At 37.1% G+C, this 20,319-nt stretch overlaps 1 protein-coding gene across 13 annotated transcripts in view; it reads right to left on the reverse strand.

Moving 5' to 3' along the window:
- The window catches only part of PKP4 (plakophilin 4), a 228,825-nt gene that overhangs the window by 68,077 nt on the left and 140,429 nt on the right, over positions 1-20,319 (reverse strand). For all 13 annotated transcript variants that reach the window (XM_073883809.1, XM_025855694.2, XM_073883803.1 and 10 more), the window contains one exon: positions 8,013-8,047. In XM_073883809.1, the coding sequence (XP_073739910.1) occupies positions 8,013-8,047 (35 nt within the window). The remainder of the gene's footprint in view (positions 1-8,012; positions 8,048-20,319) is intronic.

Raw genomic sequence — 20,319 nt, forward strand, 5'->3', positions numbered from 1 at the left:
GTATGTCTTTTAAGCAGAAAGTTAGAGCTAGAAGCTTTCAGGTCAAACTTCTGTGGTTAGAATACTTTATGGATGGTGTTGTGTACTTTACATCGTGTCATATTGCAACTTTTACAGTTGCTATGATCAGTCAGCCAATTCAAGTGATGGCAGCTTGATCTTTCCATATTTTCAAGTTCACTATCAACCTCTCTCCTAATGCACACTGTAATTGCCTGGGATGGGGGTGGTTGTAGAGCTTAGAAACTATTGCTGACTGAGTCCCACGCCCAGAGATTCCAATTTAATCAGCCTAAGCTGTGGTCTGAATATTAGGAATTTAAAAACTCCCAAGGTGGTTCTAATGTGCAACCAGGTTCGAAAATACAGAGGTTTTTGCATACACTGACAATTTTTGCTTGAATCAATTATTTCATTAGAGGATGCAAATTGGTGATTTTTCTAATTTTATTGTTCTTCCTACATTTATCAGCAGAAATTCCTTTGGTATATTTTAGTTATCTTAAAATAGCTATTAATGGCCAGGGTTATTTGGTTATCCTAAAATATAATCTGTACAGGACTGGCAGGATAAACTTTTAATTCTTTTCTTTAATTACCAGTAATTAAATTAATTTAGTTATGAGTAGGTAGTATTCTCAGACTGCAGTGTGGGATCACGGGGAATCTTCAAAGACTGTTGATGCCTGTTTCAGGCCCCAGACTTGAACAGCTCCACAGGTGATTTGAATGTACAGCAAAGTTGGGAACCTCTGGAATGAAGTATTGCTACTTGAATTACCTCCAATGGCGAAAAAAAGTTTGTTTTTTTGCTTGTTCTGGTAGTGGTTGTTGCATTTTTGTTAACAGAAAAATGTATGTGATCATTTTGATCCAGATATGAAAAGAAAAGAAAGACAGGAATTTTATTAAATTCCAAGATTGGGTTGATCCCTAACTTCCATAAGAACTAATCAAATGAAAGAATGGTCAGTGGTATGCTCGTCCCCACGTAATGTTCTGATTTAATGAATATTTAAGAAGCCTTCATGGAGTATCCTTTATTTCACTAAAAGCAGAAACTTCTGGGAGTGAGGCTGCCATGGATCTCCCCTGGGGGAGATATATGGCATGAAGAAAAAAATGGGAGGACCACTTGCACCTGCATAAACAAACATTTTCACAAGATTTCTTATACCCGTTTGTTCCCCTAGAAACCCATTTCTTTTTCCCCACAGAAGTCTTTTCTGCCCACTTCCTCTACTCCATTAAGTTAGGTAGATAACTCTTAACTTTAGCCATTTAGGTAAACTACTTTGTGAGCTCCTATGTGTATATGAATACTTTGGGATTACTCTTCTATTAACTGTTGTCAGTTAAATTCACTGCCCACCCCTCCAGTCATTTAGCCTAAGAAGGCGGAGTTAAAGTCTCATCCCCTCCTACAAATTATTATGCATTTTTGGTGGGCAATTTGACAATATTTGCCCAAAAAGCCCCCGTATATACCCTTGCCCAGGCAGTTCCACTTAAAAAAAAATGTAATCGACAAAGACACTCAGACAGATGTGCAGAGAAAACTTTTACCATGGTTTGTCAAAGGAAAAAATTGGGGAAAAATCAAATATTTACCAGTTAGGGACTACTTACATGAATTTTCTAAACTATGGGTACTTAGCCATTTAAAAAGAGGCAGATCTTTATATACTGATACAGAAACACATGCTTGGTTTTTACTATGCTGTTAAGGAAAAAACCCAAGTCATAGGATAATGTATAATATATCCTCATTGAATTAAAAACAGAACAAACCCAAAGGGGTGTGTGTGTGTGGGGGGGGCTTTAGTCATAAAACATTAAAATGTTAAGAGAACCTCTACAGTAGTGATTCATGAAGCTACCTCACTGTAGCTGCGGTAAGAAGACTATCATGACTGTGTGGTTCAGAAGGCCTGAAATAATAAGGGAGGAAAAACTTGGCTGGTTTTCACAAAAAGTCGTATCCTCCTGTTATTTAGAAGAGAAATAGGAAGGAATGAATGTATGATGAAATTTTGTCATTTATACAATTTACAGCCACAATAAATCATAACATCCCAAATCCTCAATAAAATAATGGTTCTTTATACATGACTGCTAATCTAATATCCTATTTATGAACATGTATAATATAGACTCCTCTTCTATCGCCTTTATAAATCCCGTACATTTCTACTGAAGCATAAAGTGTTCCCATTTAAGTTTGCGTCTTATCTCATGATATGCTGATGCTTTTGTGTTGCAAATTACTTGCTTCAGATGGAGGAAAAAAGAAAGATAAATTGACTTAGGGCTAGTCCCTCATTTATCTTTCATCTTCTATCTTCAGTATTTATGTTTGTTTTTTTTTTTAACCCACCATAGTGGAAGAAAGTTGTGTCCATTCATTTTAGGAACAAAATGCAAAACCTAATCCCTATCAAGTCTTAAATTTCGTAGTATACATGAACTACTACTCTCACTCAGTACATACCACACGATAATGATTTAAATGGACAGTATATGAAAACTGTGGCACTCCAGTACATATTCCACAGTAAACGGATGTGGCACTGTGAAGTTAAATCATCTTCTCAGTTTAAAATTTGTTTTATCATAATCTTTTTCATTCCCTTTCATATTTATTATCAAATATCAACTACCTCAACTGTATGAAGTCATTAATATTTTCTCTCCTACTCATTGCTTATTGTAAAAGACCGATTCAAGTCTCTTTGCCCTTTAATGCCTTCTAGGTCAACCAGAAATTCCCCTTACTTTCATTCTCCTGTGTCCTTTGCTAAACTCGTTGCTTTTGGAAAGACTAATCTTTTGGCTTCTTTACTTTCTTAGGAGTAGTAATTCCCAATCAGTTATCTAACATACACTAATATCTGCTCTTACGACATTTCTCAAGTGCAAGTGAGCCTGATTCTTTGGCCTGTGGGAACAGACGGTGCACTGGGGTTCAGAAGAAGTCTCCTTCTCTTAATCTGCAGGGAAGGGGGGAGTCGGGGAGGCGGTGAGGAGGGAAGGAGAGGATTCTCCTGCTGACGCCATGCTGCTCCCCGCTCCTCATTTTACACATAAGTACTAAAACTGGAAGCTGCCTAGACTCTAGTAATTTTTTTTCCTGGAACAGAAAAACTGTGAAATTACGACGTGTGGCACAATTCACTTTGCAGGATGTGGCTGGAGGATTTAAGTAACAACCAATGAACACTTTGACAAAAGGACTCAATTTATGGTTTCAACAGCTTCTGTCTGGTAGGTAACACACTATGCATGGTGGTGTGTTTTGTTGTGTGTGTGTGTGTGTGTGTGTGTGTGTGTGTGTGTGTGAGTGAATTGGTGTGCTTTTTTAAAAAAACGAGAAGTAAGCCAGAGGTCTTTTTTTCTTTTCTTTAAAAGCTACTCTGCATAATATTTTCCATCGTGAAGAATTATAATTACATGTGCATATATTTGCATCTCACTTTCTTCAAGCCTTTACCTTTTACTCTATTATACAGTTTCATGATTATAGTGTTTATTTCCTATTTTACTGTCTGTGTCCTCAAATGCTACCTCAAATTTTGGCAAAACATAAGAGATTGTACAAATACATAAATTTTTAAGAGGTACGAAGATGTGAATGATGGAAAAATGGAACGCTAATAAAGAGAAAACAGGAAGGAACACTAAGACAACATTCCTTCCTCACTTTTTTTTAGCAGTACATAAAAAAACACAAAAATGCAAAGTTATAAGAAAATGATAAACTCTCTTTACAAAAGACAAAAGGATGTGCATTTTATGTTTTTAGAGATTAGATATGTAACGCTGGTAAGCTAGAAAATACAGAACAATGAAGAGAGGGAGAACAGTAAAGCAAGATAACAATAAAGTATAAATGCTTCTGGGGAAGCTTCTCCTCAAGATTCCTTCTCAACCAGCCTGAGGACACAGAAATGTTTTGTAGAGTGGACGGTTCTTCCTCATGCTTTGGGAAGTCATCTCTTTGAGCACCAAACTTAAAAAGCTTTGGCTTTTTTTACTTTCCAACAGCCTACTAACCTTCATACAAAAACCAACCAAACGACTGAGGGACCTAAACGACCAACCAACCAACTCAAGCAAATGTGCAAACGGATTCTGCTGAACTGAATCATAAAGCAATGGAAATCTTTTCTGCCTAGGGCATCCTGAGCTCTTCCTTAGAAAATGACTCTGCTCTGAGTTAGCTATTTAAAACCAAAATTCAGCAGCTGGTCTCCGTTTCTGGCATTTCAACAGAATGTACCATCCTGAAAATACCTGAGTAGGCAAGGATCTCTCCCAGGTAGTGATCAAACAAGTCCCTGCTAACAATTCACCTGACTGCTAAAAAGCTTTTAAAGTGACAAGCTTTTCAAGTCAAATTTGTAATATATATATAAAGGTAGAGAAATTGTCTGCAGGAGAACTTCAAAATATTAAAGAAAAATGAGGAACAACAAGAGACTTGCAATCCTAAATCTTTTCATGTAATCCTTTCTTATTTAAGAAACCAAGAAAATTGAATAAAGATGTTACTTTTGTCAAGATCTAGCTAAACAAGGAGGAGACTGAAGACCTTTTAAATATATATATATATATTTTACTTTTAAGCCACCCCTGCCCCTTATTCTGGGCAGGACTGCCAAATTCTAAAAATGAGATGATTTTTATATACTATGTTTAGTATCTCTGCATGCAATGTGGTAAAGAGAAGATAACAGTTAAACTTTACAGGAAAGTAGCAGCAAAACTGCCATTTTATGCCATTATTTATTTACAATCAAACTTCTAAAGACATCTATAACTACTTAGAAAAAGAAACATGAAACAAATCAGATTTTACTCTTTTATGCATACAATCAAATCTCAATTTTCTACCCTTATCTTTGTAGCTTATTGCCATAGTTACAACTTAAATGTCCTAAGTATGGCTGGAAAGTAGGTAAATTTAAGAAAGCACACAAGTAACATGAATACAGTTAAAATAATAGAAAGTTGAATAAACAGTAGTTGTGATTGCAGTGGTTGAAGATTACTACACTCCTCTTCCCTCAAAAGAAAAACAGGGTAAGTAAATGTAACACCTGCCAGGTCTGAACAGGAGTTTGGATAAGAGTATATTCCAACAAATTAAGGGATGAAACAGTTATATTAGGTGTGATTTACAAATGTAGCTGTGGTGAAGACAGATGAATTACTGGAGTTGTATTAAGTTGTATTGTAAACACCTAACACTAATGTATTTAGGGAGCTACTTGGACAATACACACAGATACACATACATAATATTTTATCTATATTTAACTCATTAGTAAATCATGAAGGTGGCAGTCAAATGACTGAAGCTTATGAGTACAAGTACCAGAGGGAAGGGGAGGGGAGGGGAGGTAGAAAGGACATCAAGGGCCCAGATATCTCTCACTCTATTATGTGAATAGAATGAACTTCCTGATCTAAGTTCATTCTCTCTGTATGAAAATCAACACAATTATACCCTGTGCCTGGCTGGCTTTAGGTAGTGAGAAACCACCACTTGCCTGTTTCAGCTCAGCTCAGCCAGATGTTCTCCAGCTCGACTCTAGGCAGCACTTCTGGCTTGGCTTTATCTTCTTCCTGGTTCCAGCTAACGCTGGAAATCTCCCCCTGCCCCACCTCCCATCAGTGCTCCAGTTTAAAAACAAAACCACCTAACCCATTGTCCCCTCAGTCCGAGAAATGGTAGCAGCTGTGGGTATGATCAGTCTCGTGTGTGTTGCAGCATGCTGTTTAATTCTCCCAAACCTTGCAATCTGCACCTGAACCATAACCTCCCATATCAAATCCCTCATATGGAATTACCTGGCATGGGCTGGGTGTTCCCCACTTGACTGATACAACTATCAGGCTTGGGCTTAAAGAGTTCTCACCTATCAAACACAACCACTCCAATAGAAAAGGGCAATATATAGGAGATTTTAATATTTTGTAGAAAGAAATATAAATGATGATGTCAAATGAGGAAATACAAGAGGATCAATGTTACATACCTAAAGGGAGGGAGAAATAATATAGTCTTTTCAGGAAAGCAACTTGGTTACACATAACAAGAGTCTTAAAAATGTTCATATACTCTAAATAATACTTTACTTCCTAAAAGTCTAGCCTATGGTAAATCAAAAGTACAGATATAATTTTATATACAGGGATATTTACCACAATGTTATTTATAATAGTAAAAAATTAGAAACAACCCAAATGTCCAGAAATAGGGAATATCAGTAAATATGGTATATACCTGTAGTTTTCCTTTATAGCTCCCCCCACACCACCAACTTTTAAGTGTATAGAGTTACATACCTCCACTAGACTTGAAGCACTTAAGAGGACAAGGATATTGTTTTAAACTTTAACAACTATGTGCTAGACAACCATTTAAGGCTCTCAAGAAATATTTCTGGAATAAATTAATGATGCACTATTAAAAATAAACTTACAGAAGAATTTTATATTAAGTGGTAAATTTTTGCCACAACCAAGTACCAAATGCACTACTGTGTGCTCTGCATTTTTCTTTAAATTTTTCAAATCACTTTTTAATTAGTTTATAGTTCTGGTATTTCTCCTGAGGAATATTTCAATCAGGTGACTTTTTGTTCAGAGGATTTTCAGTGGTCCCCCATGACCTGTAGGAGAGTTCAATTTAGAGTTGTATTTACAGATCTCTATAATTTGACCCAATGTGGCTATCTAGACTTTGCACATTTTACCATCTCTCAAACCAGTTTTAAATGTTCGGATGTGACACATCTGTCTCTTTTGCTGTGCAGTAACAAAGCGCTTTCCAGAGCCTGGCCACCCGTCAAGCTCTAGGCTCCAGTACCATCTTCTCTGTGAAGCTATCTCAGAAGGAGGTTGTCCATTTACAACAGTGTTTTCCACATAATATATTTCTGGCATCTAACCGCATATTATTTCATGACATGATTTTCCTTATATTAAACTACTGCTATGAGACTTATTGCTAAGTAGCTCCTCATATGTCTTTGGTCTGAATAAGCACTACAATTCTTGGAAACAGCTTCTTTATAAAACAGCAGAGTGCCTTGTATGCACTATGAATAACACCAAGATCCTGGTAACAGGTTCTGGTAAACTCAGATACCAGGTATTTGGTGATTTTTGAGTTTTAATCAAGTTCAAAACTCATTTAAAAGTTGCCACAGTATTTAGATTTCAAGGCCCACTGTACCATTTCTATATTGATGACATCGTCCTTTACATTATAAGTGCCATGGGAAGTGCAGGATCGTGCATGTGTTGTGCCCACCACTATGCGACCAGTGATGTGTACAGTACTGGGTCCATGGTGCAGGCACTCGACAAACACTAATGAATGAATACCTACTATGAAGACGTCAAATATTTGTGAAAGGGGCAGACACCTTCCTTAATGTAATTCATCCTTTATATGAAATGAATTTGGGGTAAAAAGATAAAAAGATTACATCAGAAGCTTCTGGACTATATTAGAAGCTACCATACATTTTACATCTGGGTACATAAAGAATATGAACGTTTAAGACAGCTCTTCCCTTGAGTGTGGGAAACACTCTGAAAGGAAAGATCTCGATTTATATAAATGATTAGCCAACTTTCCCAGGTGAAGCAGTAACTTTTGTGAGGGCATTGCTGTACTTCCTTATGATAGAAAAGAAAATACCTAGGTAATATATGTTGATATTAAAAGTGTCCAGTGATTATAACACTGATACGTTGATGTCCAATGCTTTAATTTTCTTTATAGCTGACATATACAAACCTACTTCACAATGTTCAAAAAAAAAATCAAGTAAATTAAGAACTACTTCAAAGCAAAGTAGTTCAATACTGTCACTAGTAAAGGCTCTGCTTGGCTTATTTCACCAAGAGGCAGTAAATTGAGAAAGCAGGTTATGAAACTGTTCTTGTTGTGTGTGTAAGACATAATAAAGATCTTTTTATATGATAAAAACTCATACCTGTTGATCTCCAAGGAAATGACTTCTCAGTTGAGCTAGAGAAAAGGGGGGAAAAAAAAGGAACATTTACTTCCTTTGTCATAAAATTTAACTGTGGGCCTGTTTTGCACATAAACATTTAATTTTCACATTTCATTACATAAAAGTATAAAAATCTAAATATTTAAAGCTACTCTTCTAAGTGAATTTTTAGACACTATTTAACCTTCCATATCAATTTGAGACAAAACTGTATTTCTACTAGAAAATTAAGGCAAATTATAAAGTGACATAAGAGTCCCCTTGGATAAGACAAATAAAATAGCATAACTATGTATGATATTCATGGTACTTATGGTGTATTATGTTGCTTTTTGTGGTAATTAATATGAAAACTACATACACATTAAAAAGAACATCTACATTATACACAAAGTACTTATATATGTATACACTGAACACAACACATTAAAAAGGACCCAAAAGGCTGTTAAGAACTTCATTCATTTTAGTTATTTTCAAAAGAAGACCTAGAAACTATAACAGACACAAAAGTTCATGGGGTTAGTTTGAACTGAATTTACCTTATAAAACTTAAGTCATATAAACCTTTATATAAAAAATATAAGGTTTGAAAATCCAGAATATTTTAGCTTTACATGTCTCTAACAGAGCTTAATACATTTAAATTTTAAGAAATTTGTGCATAAGAACATTATCTGTGCCTCCCTGCCCCCGTGCCTCACACGCCCCACCCTCCAAATACAGGGAAGCAGGACGCCAAGGGGGCAGTGTGGTAGGACGCAGGGACAAGGCAACAAGAGGCCAGATTATCAAACATCTGCTTAATGAAGTACTTCACATCAGTTATCTCCTTTATATTATTCACAGTCTTATGAATCGATACATTATCATCCTTATTTTACAGGTAAAGAAACTGGCCAAAGTCTTTGCTGTTAACCAGAACAGCTGAGATTTAAACCCAGGATGGCCTGATTCCAAAGTCAGGGCTTCTCATTACTATATATGGCAGAATGGCTTATGATCCCATTTTTGCATTAAACACGTGCACATACACAATATGCCTAAAAAGAAGTCTGGAAAAATAAAAGCCAAAGTGTTAACAGTTATTTCTGTGGGGTACAACTAGAAGTTTTTTTCTTCTCCTTCTTAAACATTTGTACTTTTTTGAAATCAGAAAAAAAGTACATATTGGCAGATTTTTAGTGTTTTAAATTTAAGTAAAAGGTGTATGACTTTGGGCTTAAGGAACACTATAAAATAAAGGACTTGGAACAGAAGAAGGGAAAATGCTTTGAGTGCTATAGTTCTAAGATTTTAAGTTCTTGTTACCCCCTGATATTTCTCCAGTTCATTAAGTGGTTAATGAAACTCCAGATTCTCTAAGAACTCCCTAAACTTCAGCTTTGTGCCTGAGTGAATTGCCTTAACTTTGTCAGAGGCAAAGCAGTTTACATTCCAGGACCTTGAACTAGCTGCAAGCATGGGGGAAGGCTCCCGGTGAATGGAGTCAATCAGTTAATGCAAATTTGTAGCACTCTGCTGAAGTTCCTTCATCTGAGGCACTCCTGATTTCAGAAGGGACTGATGGGATAGGAAAAGATGCCAATTTGGTCAAATATCAGTAAGGGCACATTTGTTGTCCTGCTCTTGAGGGTGGGTTATCATATTCTGCAACTCCGAAAGTGGTTCCCTACACTGAATCAACTTCTCTTGAATCTGTTTTTATTTCATTCTATCATCTAAACTAGTTTTCTAAATACTGAGGTTGATATTACCCAACTGTGAGCCTATCAAAATGTTCATCTGGTCTGCCAATATTAAAATATGTGATAAATTAAACTGCCATCCAGAAATGTTTAATATACCTCAAGTTTCGTGGGAATATCATGAAAATTATCTTCTGAGTTTGGAACTTACATAAGCTTTAATGAAATACCTTTACAAGATTTTTTATTCTCAGAATTATAGATCACAGGATATAATTCATGTTAATTGCTCAAACTGGACAAAGGTTGTGGCTATTTTGCTCATCTTTTTATGTCAAGTGCCTGCCGTACTGCCTCACACATAGCAGATGCTTAATATATGTTGTTGCAACAAACTGTGTAGAAGTAATAGTTTTCTTTTTACATCTTTAAAAAAGATTTTTTAAATTTATTATTTATTTATTTGAGAGAGAGAGAGAGAGAGAAAGAGCAAGAGCAGGGCAGAGAGGCAGAGAAAGAGGGACAAGCAGACTCCCTGATGAGCAGGGCTCCATCCCAGGACCCTGAGATCAAGACCTGAGCTGCAGGCAGACACTTAACTGACTGAGTGACCCAAGCGCCCGTAATAGAGTTCTTCATTGTTCTGAATGGTCAGGTATATATAAAATACCAGTTATTACTTTGTTCAAGCAGATCAACTTATTCTCCTCCATTCTAGGTAGGAAATTCCAGTAGCCTCAATTAGGTTGCATTTTTATTGCCGATAAGGCCTTTAGGGTCATCAAAATACATATGATCTCACTGGTATGTGGAATTTAAGAAACAAAACAAAGGATCATAGGGGAAGAGAGGAGAAAACAAAACAAGACAGAATCAGAGAGGGAGACAAACCATAAGAGACTCTTAATCATAGGAAACAAACTGAGGGTTGCTGGAGGGGAGGGGTGGGGGGGAAGGGGTAGCTGGGTGATGGACATTAAGGAGGGCACGTGATGTAATGAGCACTGGGCATTATATAAGACTGATGAATCATGACCTCTACCTCTGAAACTAATAATACATTATATGTTAATTATTTGAATTTAAATAAAAAAATAAAATAAGCCATTCCTAGATGAAGGCAATGGAAGCCTCAGTTAATATTTTTCTCTACTCTATTTTAAGTAAAAGATAAAAAATCATCAGGAAAATAAGCTAATATTAGGATTAAAAATAAGCAAAAAGTTCCACGGTATTTTTTGAAGACTATATATTCAGCCCAATTACTTCACACTAATCTTTTAAGTTCTGTGTTATAACTGGTCAAGACATGTTATTCAGAACAGTCTATTTTCTTTTGAAGCACTCATTTTAAATGATTCTTAAATTGTTCACTACTCTGGGATTTGAGGGATTAGACAATAAATATGTGAAATTTTGAAATGCTGTTATGTCACTGAATGTAACCTGCTTTTATTAGAACAATTAGAGGCAGCTCCATACTAGAAACAGGCTTATACTCGCCTTCTTCCCTTCCTCTCTCCAACCATCTAATCCTAGAAACATTTCCCCAACTTTTATTGACTGTCTACAATGTGTCTATAGGCACTGTGCCCACAAATGATTCCATCCCATTCCCTTTCACTTCTTATCTGAAGATGCCAAGTAGCTTGTGTTCTAGGAGCTTTTGCTGGAATGTAAAACACATTTTAAAATACGAGAATTGAATCACCCACCATAACTTTGTTTCAGTGGAAAGATGCATTCACAATTTCTAATGACTTAATTATCAACAACCTTCTACAATGAAATCCATTCAATAAGTTTGGGACTGTCTAGTCACACAGTGAACAAGAATTAAAAGCAAGTTCATCAGCAAATTAATATATTAATGCGAACAATATTAGTTTTAAGGAAGACACCATACCTTCATCACAATGTTACATAAAAATTTGTATGAAACTACTGTAAAATTCTACACACTCCTGAAATTAAATGTTTTATTTTTCATTTCACACATAAATGGAGGCAAAAATATGTTTGCTAGACATGTATGGCTGTGCAGTGTCTTCAAAACCCTGCTTATTTTGGGACTGTCCCACAAGGCAGAGAACGCGCCTGCTCATACTCCTCTACAGGGAGGGCGGGCCAGCGACTGAGGGTCTGTAGGAAGCCACGCGAGGGGGAGGCAATGGTATAGCGGGGGGCATCTACAGCAGACCCAGCAGTGTCAGTGGGCACTGTTCCTGGACACCCTCACTCAGAATCAGGTTCTCTGGCCTTCCTAGAGATTCCACCAAGATGATACCAAAAAGCTTTTAGTGTTCCTGTGGTGCTTACACAAGCCAGAGAGGATTCCATTAGCAACCCAAAAGCCCTGACTGATGTTATCATCAAACCAAGTGTTATGACTGAAAACAAATACAAACAGGCCCTCTGAAAAGAGCCCAAACCTCAGTTTTTAACTCTAGAGCTGTACTTCCAAGTGCAGACTGGATATAACACACTTTGTATTCAACATAATGAAACTCTTCCCCCCGCAAACCAACTCCCTAATCATGACCACCTAGTCACTCAAACTGAAGAACGTGGAATCATTTTATTGTTTTCCACCCACCAGTGTGGCAGGCTCCATGCGGGCAGCAAAGTCGGCCTCATTCACAGCCCTACTTCCAGAAACTAAGGCAGTATCTGGTCCATGGCAGTCACTTAAAACATACACCTTTTGAATTCATCCCTACTACCACTCAGTTCAGGCCTTCATCTTCTCAGTGTCTTTTTGGCTGGATCATCCTTTTAGACTCTCCTAACTTGTTTTCCTGGCTTTGATTTCTCACCCTTTCAGGCTCTCTTTCCTGCTGCCGCTACAGTGATTTTACAAACCTCTGGATCTTCTCGCAATGCTAATGCGTAACAGATCCACAGAGGATACAATTCAAACATCTTAGTATGCCCAGGCAGCCCTCTGCCACCCGGTTCCTTCTAGTCTGCCCTTTTCCACACAAACCTACACTCTAGGCACTTCTAATTACTTGCAATTCCCTCACATACCATGTTGCTTCAGGCTGCCAATGTTATTTGGGGATAGAATCTGTAGAAACACAGTCTGGAAACTCTTTCCGAATCACACAAATTCTAGAATGGCATATGCAGGTACCCTGTTACAGTATTTATGTTATATACCCATGAAATTGAACACTCCAATAAAGTTTACGTTCACTCTGTATCACTTGGGAATAATTTTGAAAAATGGTCTACTTAAGTCTGCCCCCAATTTCCTTCTGATTTACTGTGTCTGATGTGGGCTAGCTTGCGTCAGTGGGCACTACAGGTAAGTGGTAGGGGAGGGCGCAGTGGAGAGTTTGATGAAGCCACATAGTAATGTTACTCTCTCCTTTCCCTCTTTCTCCTAGACCTAGGTGAAGTTCTTTCTATTAGTAGTAGGTGCAGGCTACTACCATTACTCTCCTACAAGACAAACTGAATTGAACAGAACCCAAGAGTTATTTCTCTGTTGAAAAGAAAACCAGGCCACAGCCTGAGACTAGAACATAGTCAAACTGTAAAACTTAACTGCTTTGTTTTATTGAAAAAAAAAATCTCTGTATTAACAGTGAAGGGAACCATCAACAAAACAAAACGGCAGCCTACTGAAAGGAAGGAGATATCTGCAAGTGATATCTATCTGCTAAGAGGTTAATATGCAAAATATAGAGAGAACATATACAACTCAACTCCAAAAACCTCCCAAATAATCTGATTAAAAATGGGCAGAGAACCTGAATAGACATTTTTCCAAAGAAGACATACAGATGGCCAACAGACATGTGAAAAGATGTTCAACATCACTAGTCATCAGGGAAATGCAAAATAAAACCACAATGAGATATCACCCTCCATCTACCAGAATGGCTAGAATAAAAAAAAAGACAAGAAATAACAAGTGTTGGTGAAGATGTGGAGAAGTAACGCTCATGAACTGTTGGTGGGAATGTAAATTGGTATAGCCATTGTGGAAAACAGGACGGAGGTTCCTCAAAAAATTAACAGAACATACATATGACTCAGTAATTCCACTCTTGGATATTCACCCAAAGCAAATAAAAACACTAATTTGAAAACATATATGTACCCCTATATTTATCGCAGCATTATTTACAATAGTCAAATTATGAAAGTACCCAAGTACCCATCGAGAGATGAATGGATAAAGAAAATGTGGTGTGTATATATATATATATATATATACACAAAGGAATATTACTCAGCCATAAGAAAAAAAGAAGAGAGAGAGCTTAACATTTGTGACAACATGGATGGACCTAGAGGGTATTATGCTAAGTGAAATAAGTCTGAGAAAGACAAATACCATATGATTTCACTTATATGTGGAATCTAAAAAAACAAAACAGAAGCAAACATAAAGCAGAAACAGATCCATAAATCTGAAGAACAAACTGATGGTTGCCAGAGGGGATGGCGGTGGGGGACTGGCAAAATGGGAGAAGTGGAATAGAAAAAAAAAAATTTTTTTTTTTAAGAAATTTTATACACACACGTACATATATGTGTATATAGACAGCCCTGATAAATAGTTCATAAATTAAGCATAGTCACCAAACTATGACCAACTTCTTGAGGGTAAAAATTGTGTCTTAATTCTGTGTTTACCAACTAGCATTGAGTAGGATGATAAATAATTGATAGCTGATCTTAATCTTAACTCTTTGTTCTTTTCAAGGTAATTCTTATGTAAATTTTAGAAACTGTTTCATTCTATGGAGTCAGATCCCCCCCCTTGATTTGACTCTTTCTGTATCTTATAGAAAAGAGGTTTATTGTACATACAACATGAATTCAATTAATAAAATATTTGCTGCTTATCTACTGAGTGCCAGACATTATTAGAGGCTTGGTTGTAATAGTGAGAAGACACAAAGTCCATGTCTTCCAGTGCTTACAACTGTCTTATAAATACTCATTACAGTACTTGTGTGACACCCCCACTGGATCACATGCCCAAAGGCAAGAAGGTGTTAAGAGACTTTTGGGAGGCTGTTCTTAAAGCCAGAAACCTTAAGAGAGGACTCTGATGAGCCCAGCAGTGTCTGATGGAAGAAACATTCACATATTTATAACAACCCAAAGTGTGAAACATTTGTCTTAAAACAAAAAAGAAGATCTAGCTCAACTTCTATTCACCTATCAAGAGGCAGTAAGTTAGTATTAGGACCACTCAGGTAGAAATTTGAACATGAAGGCTCCAGTGGGAGAGATATGTAGCAGTATGAAATGTATTGCCATATTCTAGAGTTCGCTTCAATTCCCACAGCTCAAAAATTGTGAAGGGCCGGGAATCAGCCAGTTTGGGAGACCAACAACATAATATTCGACATATCCAAGTAAAACGAACATCTTTCCTTTTGACAATGGCTTCAAATGGTTGCTTAACCCATCCCAATTTAGCATTACATGATCTATTTATTTCACTGTTACAACATATTCTTTCACAATGTTTTTAAAACGATTCTTAGGTGATCTTCCTTTACTGAACAGAGGTAATTAACAGATGAACACTCATTAATCATATGTTCATTAACTATTTTTACTATTAGTTTTACTATTTTGAGTTCTGACAGAAAGTTGTGAGTTCCATACAAAAGTTCTGTATTTCTTCTGCACATCTTAACTCTTCAATTCAAGAACTACCATATGTTTACAGATAAAATCTCAGTAGTTCAAATAAATTTCAAACTGCATTTCTCTTTTTCTACCAACTCATTACTGTCTTATTTCCAATTTGTGATTTGCTTATTTTAAAAAGTACCTTTCAACTCTTTCACTTGTTATTAGGTAGGCTTTATTATTCTTTTAATTGGAGTTATTCTATTAGAAAGTGTGTAAGTCTAAATCCATTGTGAAACTTCTGGTGACTCTCTATTAGTTTGCTACAATTTCCTTTATAATCCATTGCTCTAAAATTTGTATGTCTACTTATTAACTGATTCTAAGGTCCATTTCTCAGTTAAAAAGAAAAATCGTTTATTTGGGTTTTTATTTATTGGCAATGAATTCATGTTGCAATTACTTAGCACCACGTTATCCTCTAGGCATTACAGATTGCTTTTTAATGAAATGCATCATAATTTTCTTAGATATGGACTCTGGGCTCCAGAATTCCCAGGTCACTCCATATTTCCTATTATGCACCTAGGATTTTCTACCCCAGGAATCTGGCAAAATAACTACTAATGATTGTTAAGTTTTAGTCTCTACTTGGAAGTGTTACAAGATAAATTCAAAACAAACTCCCTTAAATGAGTAACCATTCTGTTGAACACAAATTTCTATATCTTCATTAATTTTAATTAAATCTTCAGTTATGATATGGAGATATTACCATAGCATACTTTTAAAAAAGATTTGAGAGAGAGAGGGAGCGCAACGTGTGTGCACATGAGAGTGTGTGAGTGGTGGGGGAGGGGCAGAGAGAGGGAGAGAGAGAATCTCAAGCAGCCTCCCTGCTGAGTGCAGAGCTCACCACAGGGCTCATCTTAGGATCCTGAGAGCATGACTTGAGCCAAAATCAAGAGTTAGCCACTTAACTAACTGAGCCACCCAGGCGCCCTAAATATCATAACATACTTTAAATCTTTTTTTATTTCTATTTAGTATTGCTTTGACAACCCTTTTAATTAGTACATTTAAAATTTTGCTCTGTTTCTCTTAATGCATTTACAGAATATTCTACTAGTGTCTTCTGAGTTCTTAGCTAGGTAGAGCTCATTCTGTGCTTTAGCTGTCTTGAGTGCTCTTGAATGCTTGAGAATGCTACTTCTTGAATATAATGTCTGTGGAAGTTTCAAGTCCTTTTTTTTTTAAGATTTTATTTGGGGCGACTGGGTGGCTCAGTCGTTAAGCATCTGCCTTTGGCTCAGGTCATGATCCCAGGGTCCTGGGATCGAGCCCTGCATCGGGCTCCCTGCATCGGTCTCCCTGCTCGGTGGGAAGCCTGCTTCTCCCTCTCCCACTCCCCCTGCTTGTGTTCCCTCTCTTGCTGTGTCTCTCTCTGTCAAACAAATAAATAAATAAAATCTTTATGTTATTTATTTGAGAGCAAGAGAGAGAGCAAGAGAGAGAGAGCACGAGCAGGGGGAGTGACAGAGGGAGAGGCAGACTCCCTGCTGAGCAAGGAGCCTGACACAAGGCCCTGGGATCATGACCTGAGCTGAAGGCAGATGCTTAACCAACTAAGCCGCCCAGGCACCCGGAAGTCCCAAATCTTAAAAACATTCACCATGTAAATGGGTCAAATTTCTCCTCACGTTGACCCTCAACAAGAATGTCCTTGAGTTTATTTTATATTCATAATTAGCAGGGTGAAAAGTGGGGTCTAGAAGACTGAGATGGAATCAAGAACTCTCTAATGCTATAAGCCAGCTTCTGATGTTCCAAGAACTCATACCACCTACTAACAGGTAACTGATAGTTTATAATTAGTTTCATTTTTCCTATGTTTAGAAACAAGGACCTCATGTCTTTCAGTTAGATAATAATTAACTAGGAAATAGGAGCGCCTGGGTGGCTCAGTAGGTTAAATGTCCCACTCCTGATTTCAGTTCAGGTCATGATCTTGGGGCTGGGTATGGAGCCTGCTTAAGATTTGCTCTCTCCCTCCCTCCTTCTTCTCTAAACAAACAAACAAACAAACAAACAAAAACAAAGGAAACAGATCCTTTACATTAAAGAGACTTACTCTCTTACCACCAGAAAAACTAGAGCAGTTAGACAAAATTAAACAATATATTATGATTATTCTGCCCAAGACAGGTGTGGATAGCTCTTCATTCTTCCACTAGGCTATTTCAGTAAGTCAAAGGTAGGAAGGCCAATAAATATGTAGAACAGATAATGAAGGTGAACTGCTTTGCCTGGCTGAAGCAGAGGTGGGGAGCCAGAAGGAAAACAGCTATTCCCATCTACTACATTATTGTCCTTAAGACTCTCTGAGGAACCTAGTTTGAGAAATCACTAGCCTATAGACAAGGATATCTTAGCAATAATAGAAAGCAATCCTTCTTAGTATCTAACTACTTTTTAAGAGCCTCTTCCAAATTTATTTATTGTCTGTTCACAATCAATCTCAAGAAAAACAAAAAGTCCTCCTTTAAATTTATGATTTTTTTCTAGGACCGAGGTTCCTTTCTGTGTTTTTATCATGGTATCAGACCCTGGCCAATTCTCTACTGGATGGAAACCGATTCCTTCTTCCTAAGTGAGGACCACTTGATCTCAGGAGTCAGGAAAAGGGAAACCATAACAACATGCTCATAATGGTAGTTTATTACTGTTTTTGTGGTTATGGCTCTGAAATGCCCCTGAAATGGAATACACACATAATTTGGACTAAGCAAGGCATAACAAGTAAAGACAGGCCAAAGAATTTCTCTTCATAATTGTTTGTATGATCTGAGTGTGATACTGAGGTTAGAGAAAAGAAAGGGCACTTGACTGAAAAATGATGCCCTTCATGTAGGATGCAGTTGCTCCTGACCCATCAGTACCAGGACACGAGCCCTGAGCCACCTTTCTTGAGAGCGAATGGATTTGGGCTGACCCATCCACAATCAACACCCAGTCACCTATATGACCAACAGAAGGTGCAAATACTATGGCCACAGATGGGCAGGACTGGTACCTCATGGAATGCAGGAAAGATCTAAGGCTTACAGTCTGACCCATTCACTCCCTCTGTGACATTTTACCTGAAAAAAAAAAATGGCCATACTCTCAGAATGTGCTTTATGATTTTAGTCTTTAAAATATCATGAGTATGGGGCGCCTGGGTGGCTCAGTTGGTTAAGCAACTGCCTTCGGCTCAGGTCATGATCCTGGAGTCCGGGGATCGAGTCCCGCATCGGGCTCCCTGCTGAGCAGGGAGTCGGCTTCTCCCTCTGACCCTCTCTCCTCTAATGCTGTCTCTCTCATTCTCTCCCTCTTAAATAAATAAACAAAATCTTTAAAAAAAAATATCATGAGTAATAAGGACAGCAAAGTCTTGGTTTCCATTGGCTGTTAGCAAGTTTATAGTAAAATGTATAAACAGCCACTGTCACGAATATTTTTGGTCTCATTACTGGCTCTATTCATTCTCACCCTTATTTTCTTAATTCTTCATTCCACTTTTCCCCATGCTATTCTATCATATTTTTGGACTCCTATAATGGCTGTATAAATGAATTCCAGGAAAAGGTAAGATATAAATAAATAATACTCTGACCAGTTTCCTAAAGAGAAAATTATGTATTTAATGCAGAGCAAAAACATTAAAGGAACAGGAAATACTAGTCCTTTTCAGAATTCAAGTAACTTTCATAGGGACTGAAGGTAAACACATTTTAGAAGATGTTAAATATTCTTTGACAAAAGCATTTTGTGTTAGTGCTTTGAATCTATGAATAAAAGATCCAGAAGACCATATGGGAAGGGGAAGATCAAAAAGGATGTAGTACTAGACAAAAATGAAACAAACAGTTCCCTCTGGTATCCCCATAAATTATACAGGAAGCATGATTTCTGTTTAAGCCCAGCCCACAACAGGTGTTGTGACCAGTAGAAGTAGAAATCAGAATAGAGGGGTTTTCTAACATTTCAGTTGACATTTGAAAGAGTGAAAGCAAGTGAGATGAAAACAGTAAAATGGCAAAATATAACATCAGGCTCTCTTTCCTAAGTATTTTGCCATAACTTAGGGTGCTAGTTAGTTAGGCAAAGGGTCAGCCTTGGAATAGATGGGCTACTGCAAATTGTTTGCATCCATGGTCTAATAACTGCTATTGTCTCCCTCACTTCTATTCTTCCAAAAACCCTCTAAAGGTAAAAACAACACAAAACAAATGAAAAACATTTTTAAAGATTTAAAATAAGAAAAAGAGCACACACAAATATACTCTTTTTAGAAATGTGTAAAACAATTTAAATCATATATATACATTATTTATTTATTTATTTATTTATTTAGAGCACGTGCACACACAGTGAGCAAGAACATGAGCAGGGAGAGAGGCAGAAGGAGAGGGAGAAGCAGGCTCCCTGATCAGCAGGGAGCCCAATGTGGGGCTCATCACAGGACCCTGGGATAATGACATGAGCCAAAGGCAGATGCTTAACTGACTGAGCCACCCAGGCACCCATAAATCTTATATATTTTTTAAAAAGAGCTGGCACTGGTAGGGAGTAGGGAAAGGGTCCTGTTTTTCTACTTGCTCTGCATGAGATTGAGCAGAGTGAACATGGGACTAAACTGTAGAGATCTGTAGTAAGATACAATGGCTGGCATCCAAACCCCTTAAAATTTGTCACTATAAATAGCTTTGTTTATGATGCATACAATTTCATTTTTTTACTTTAGGATTTAAAATGTTTTGAAAAGTCTACGTAAAAATTTACTTAAAAGCAATTTTATCATAAGCCCCAATTTTTTTTATTAAACATATACTCCCTTGATTATTTATCCTATTTAGACATTCAAAAGCAAATGATTTATTCACATACAATTCTTTATACTCATATAAAGACACTATCAAGTTTGGCATATGTCTGAAGAACGCTATTCACTT

Source organism: Callorhinus ursinus, unplaced genomic scaffold (assembly GCF_003265705.2).
Source record: "Callorhinus ursinus isolate GAN/ISIS: 27379988/994484 unplaced genomic scaffold, GSC_fseal_2.0 scaffold2, whole genome shotgun sequence".
NCBI classification, from domain to species: domain Eukaryota; kingdom Metazoa; phylum Chordata; class Mammalia; order Carnivora; family Otariidae; genus Callorhinus; species Callorhinus ursinus.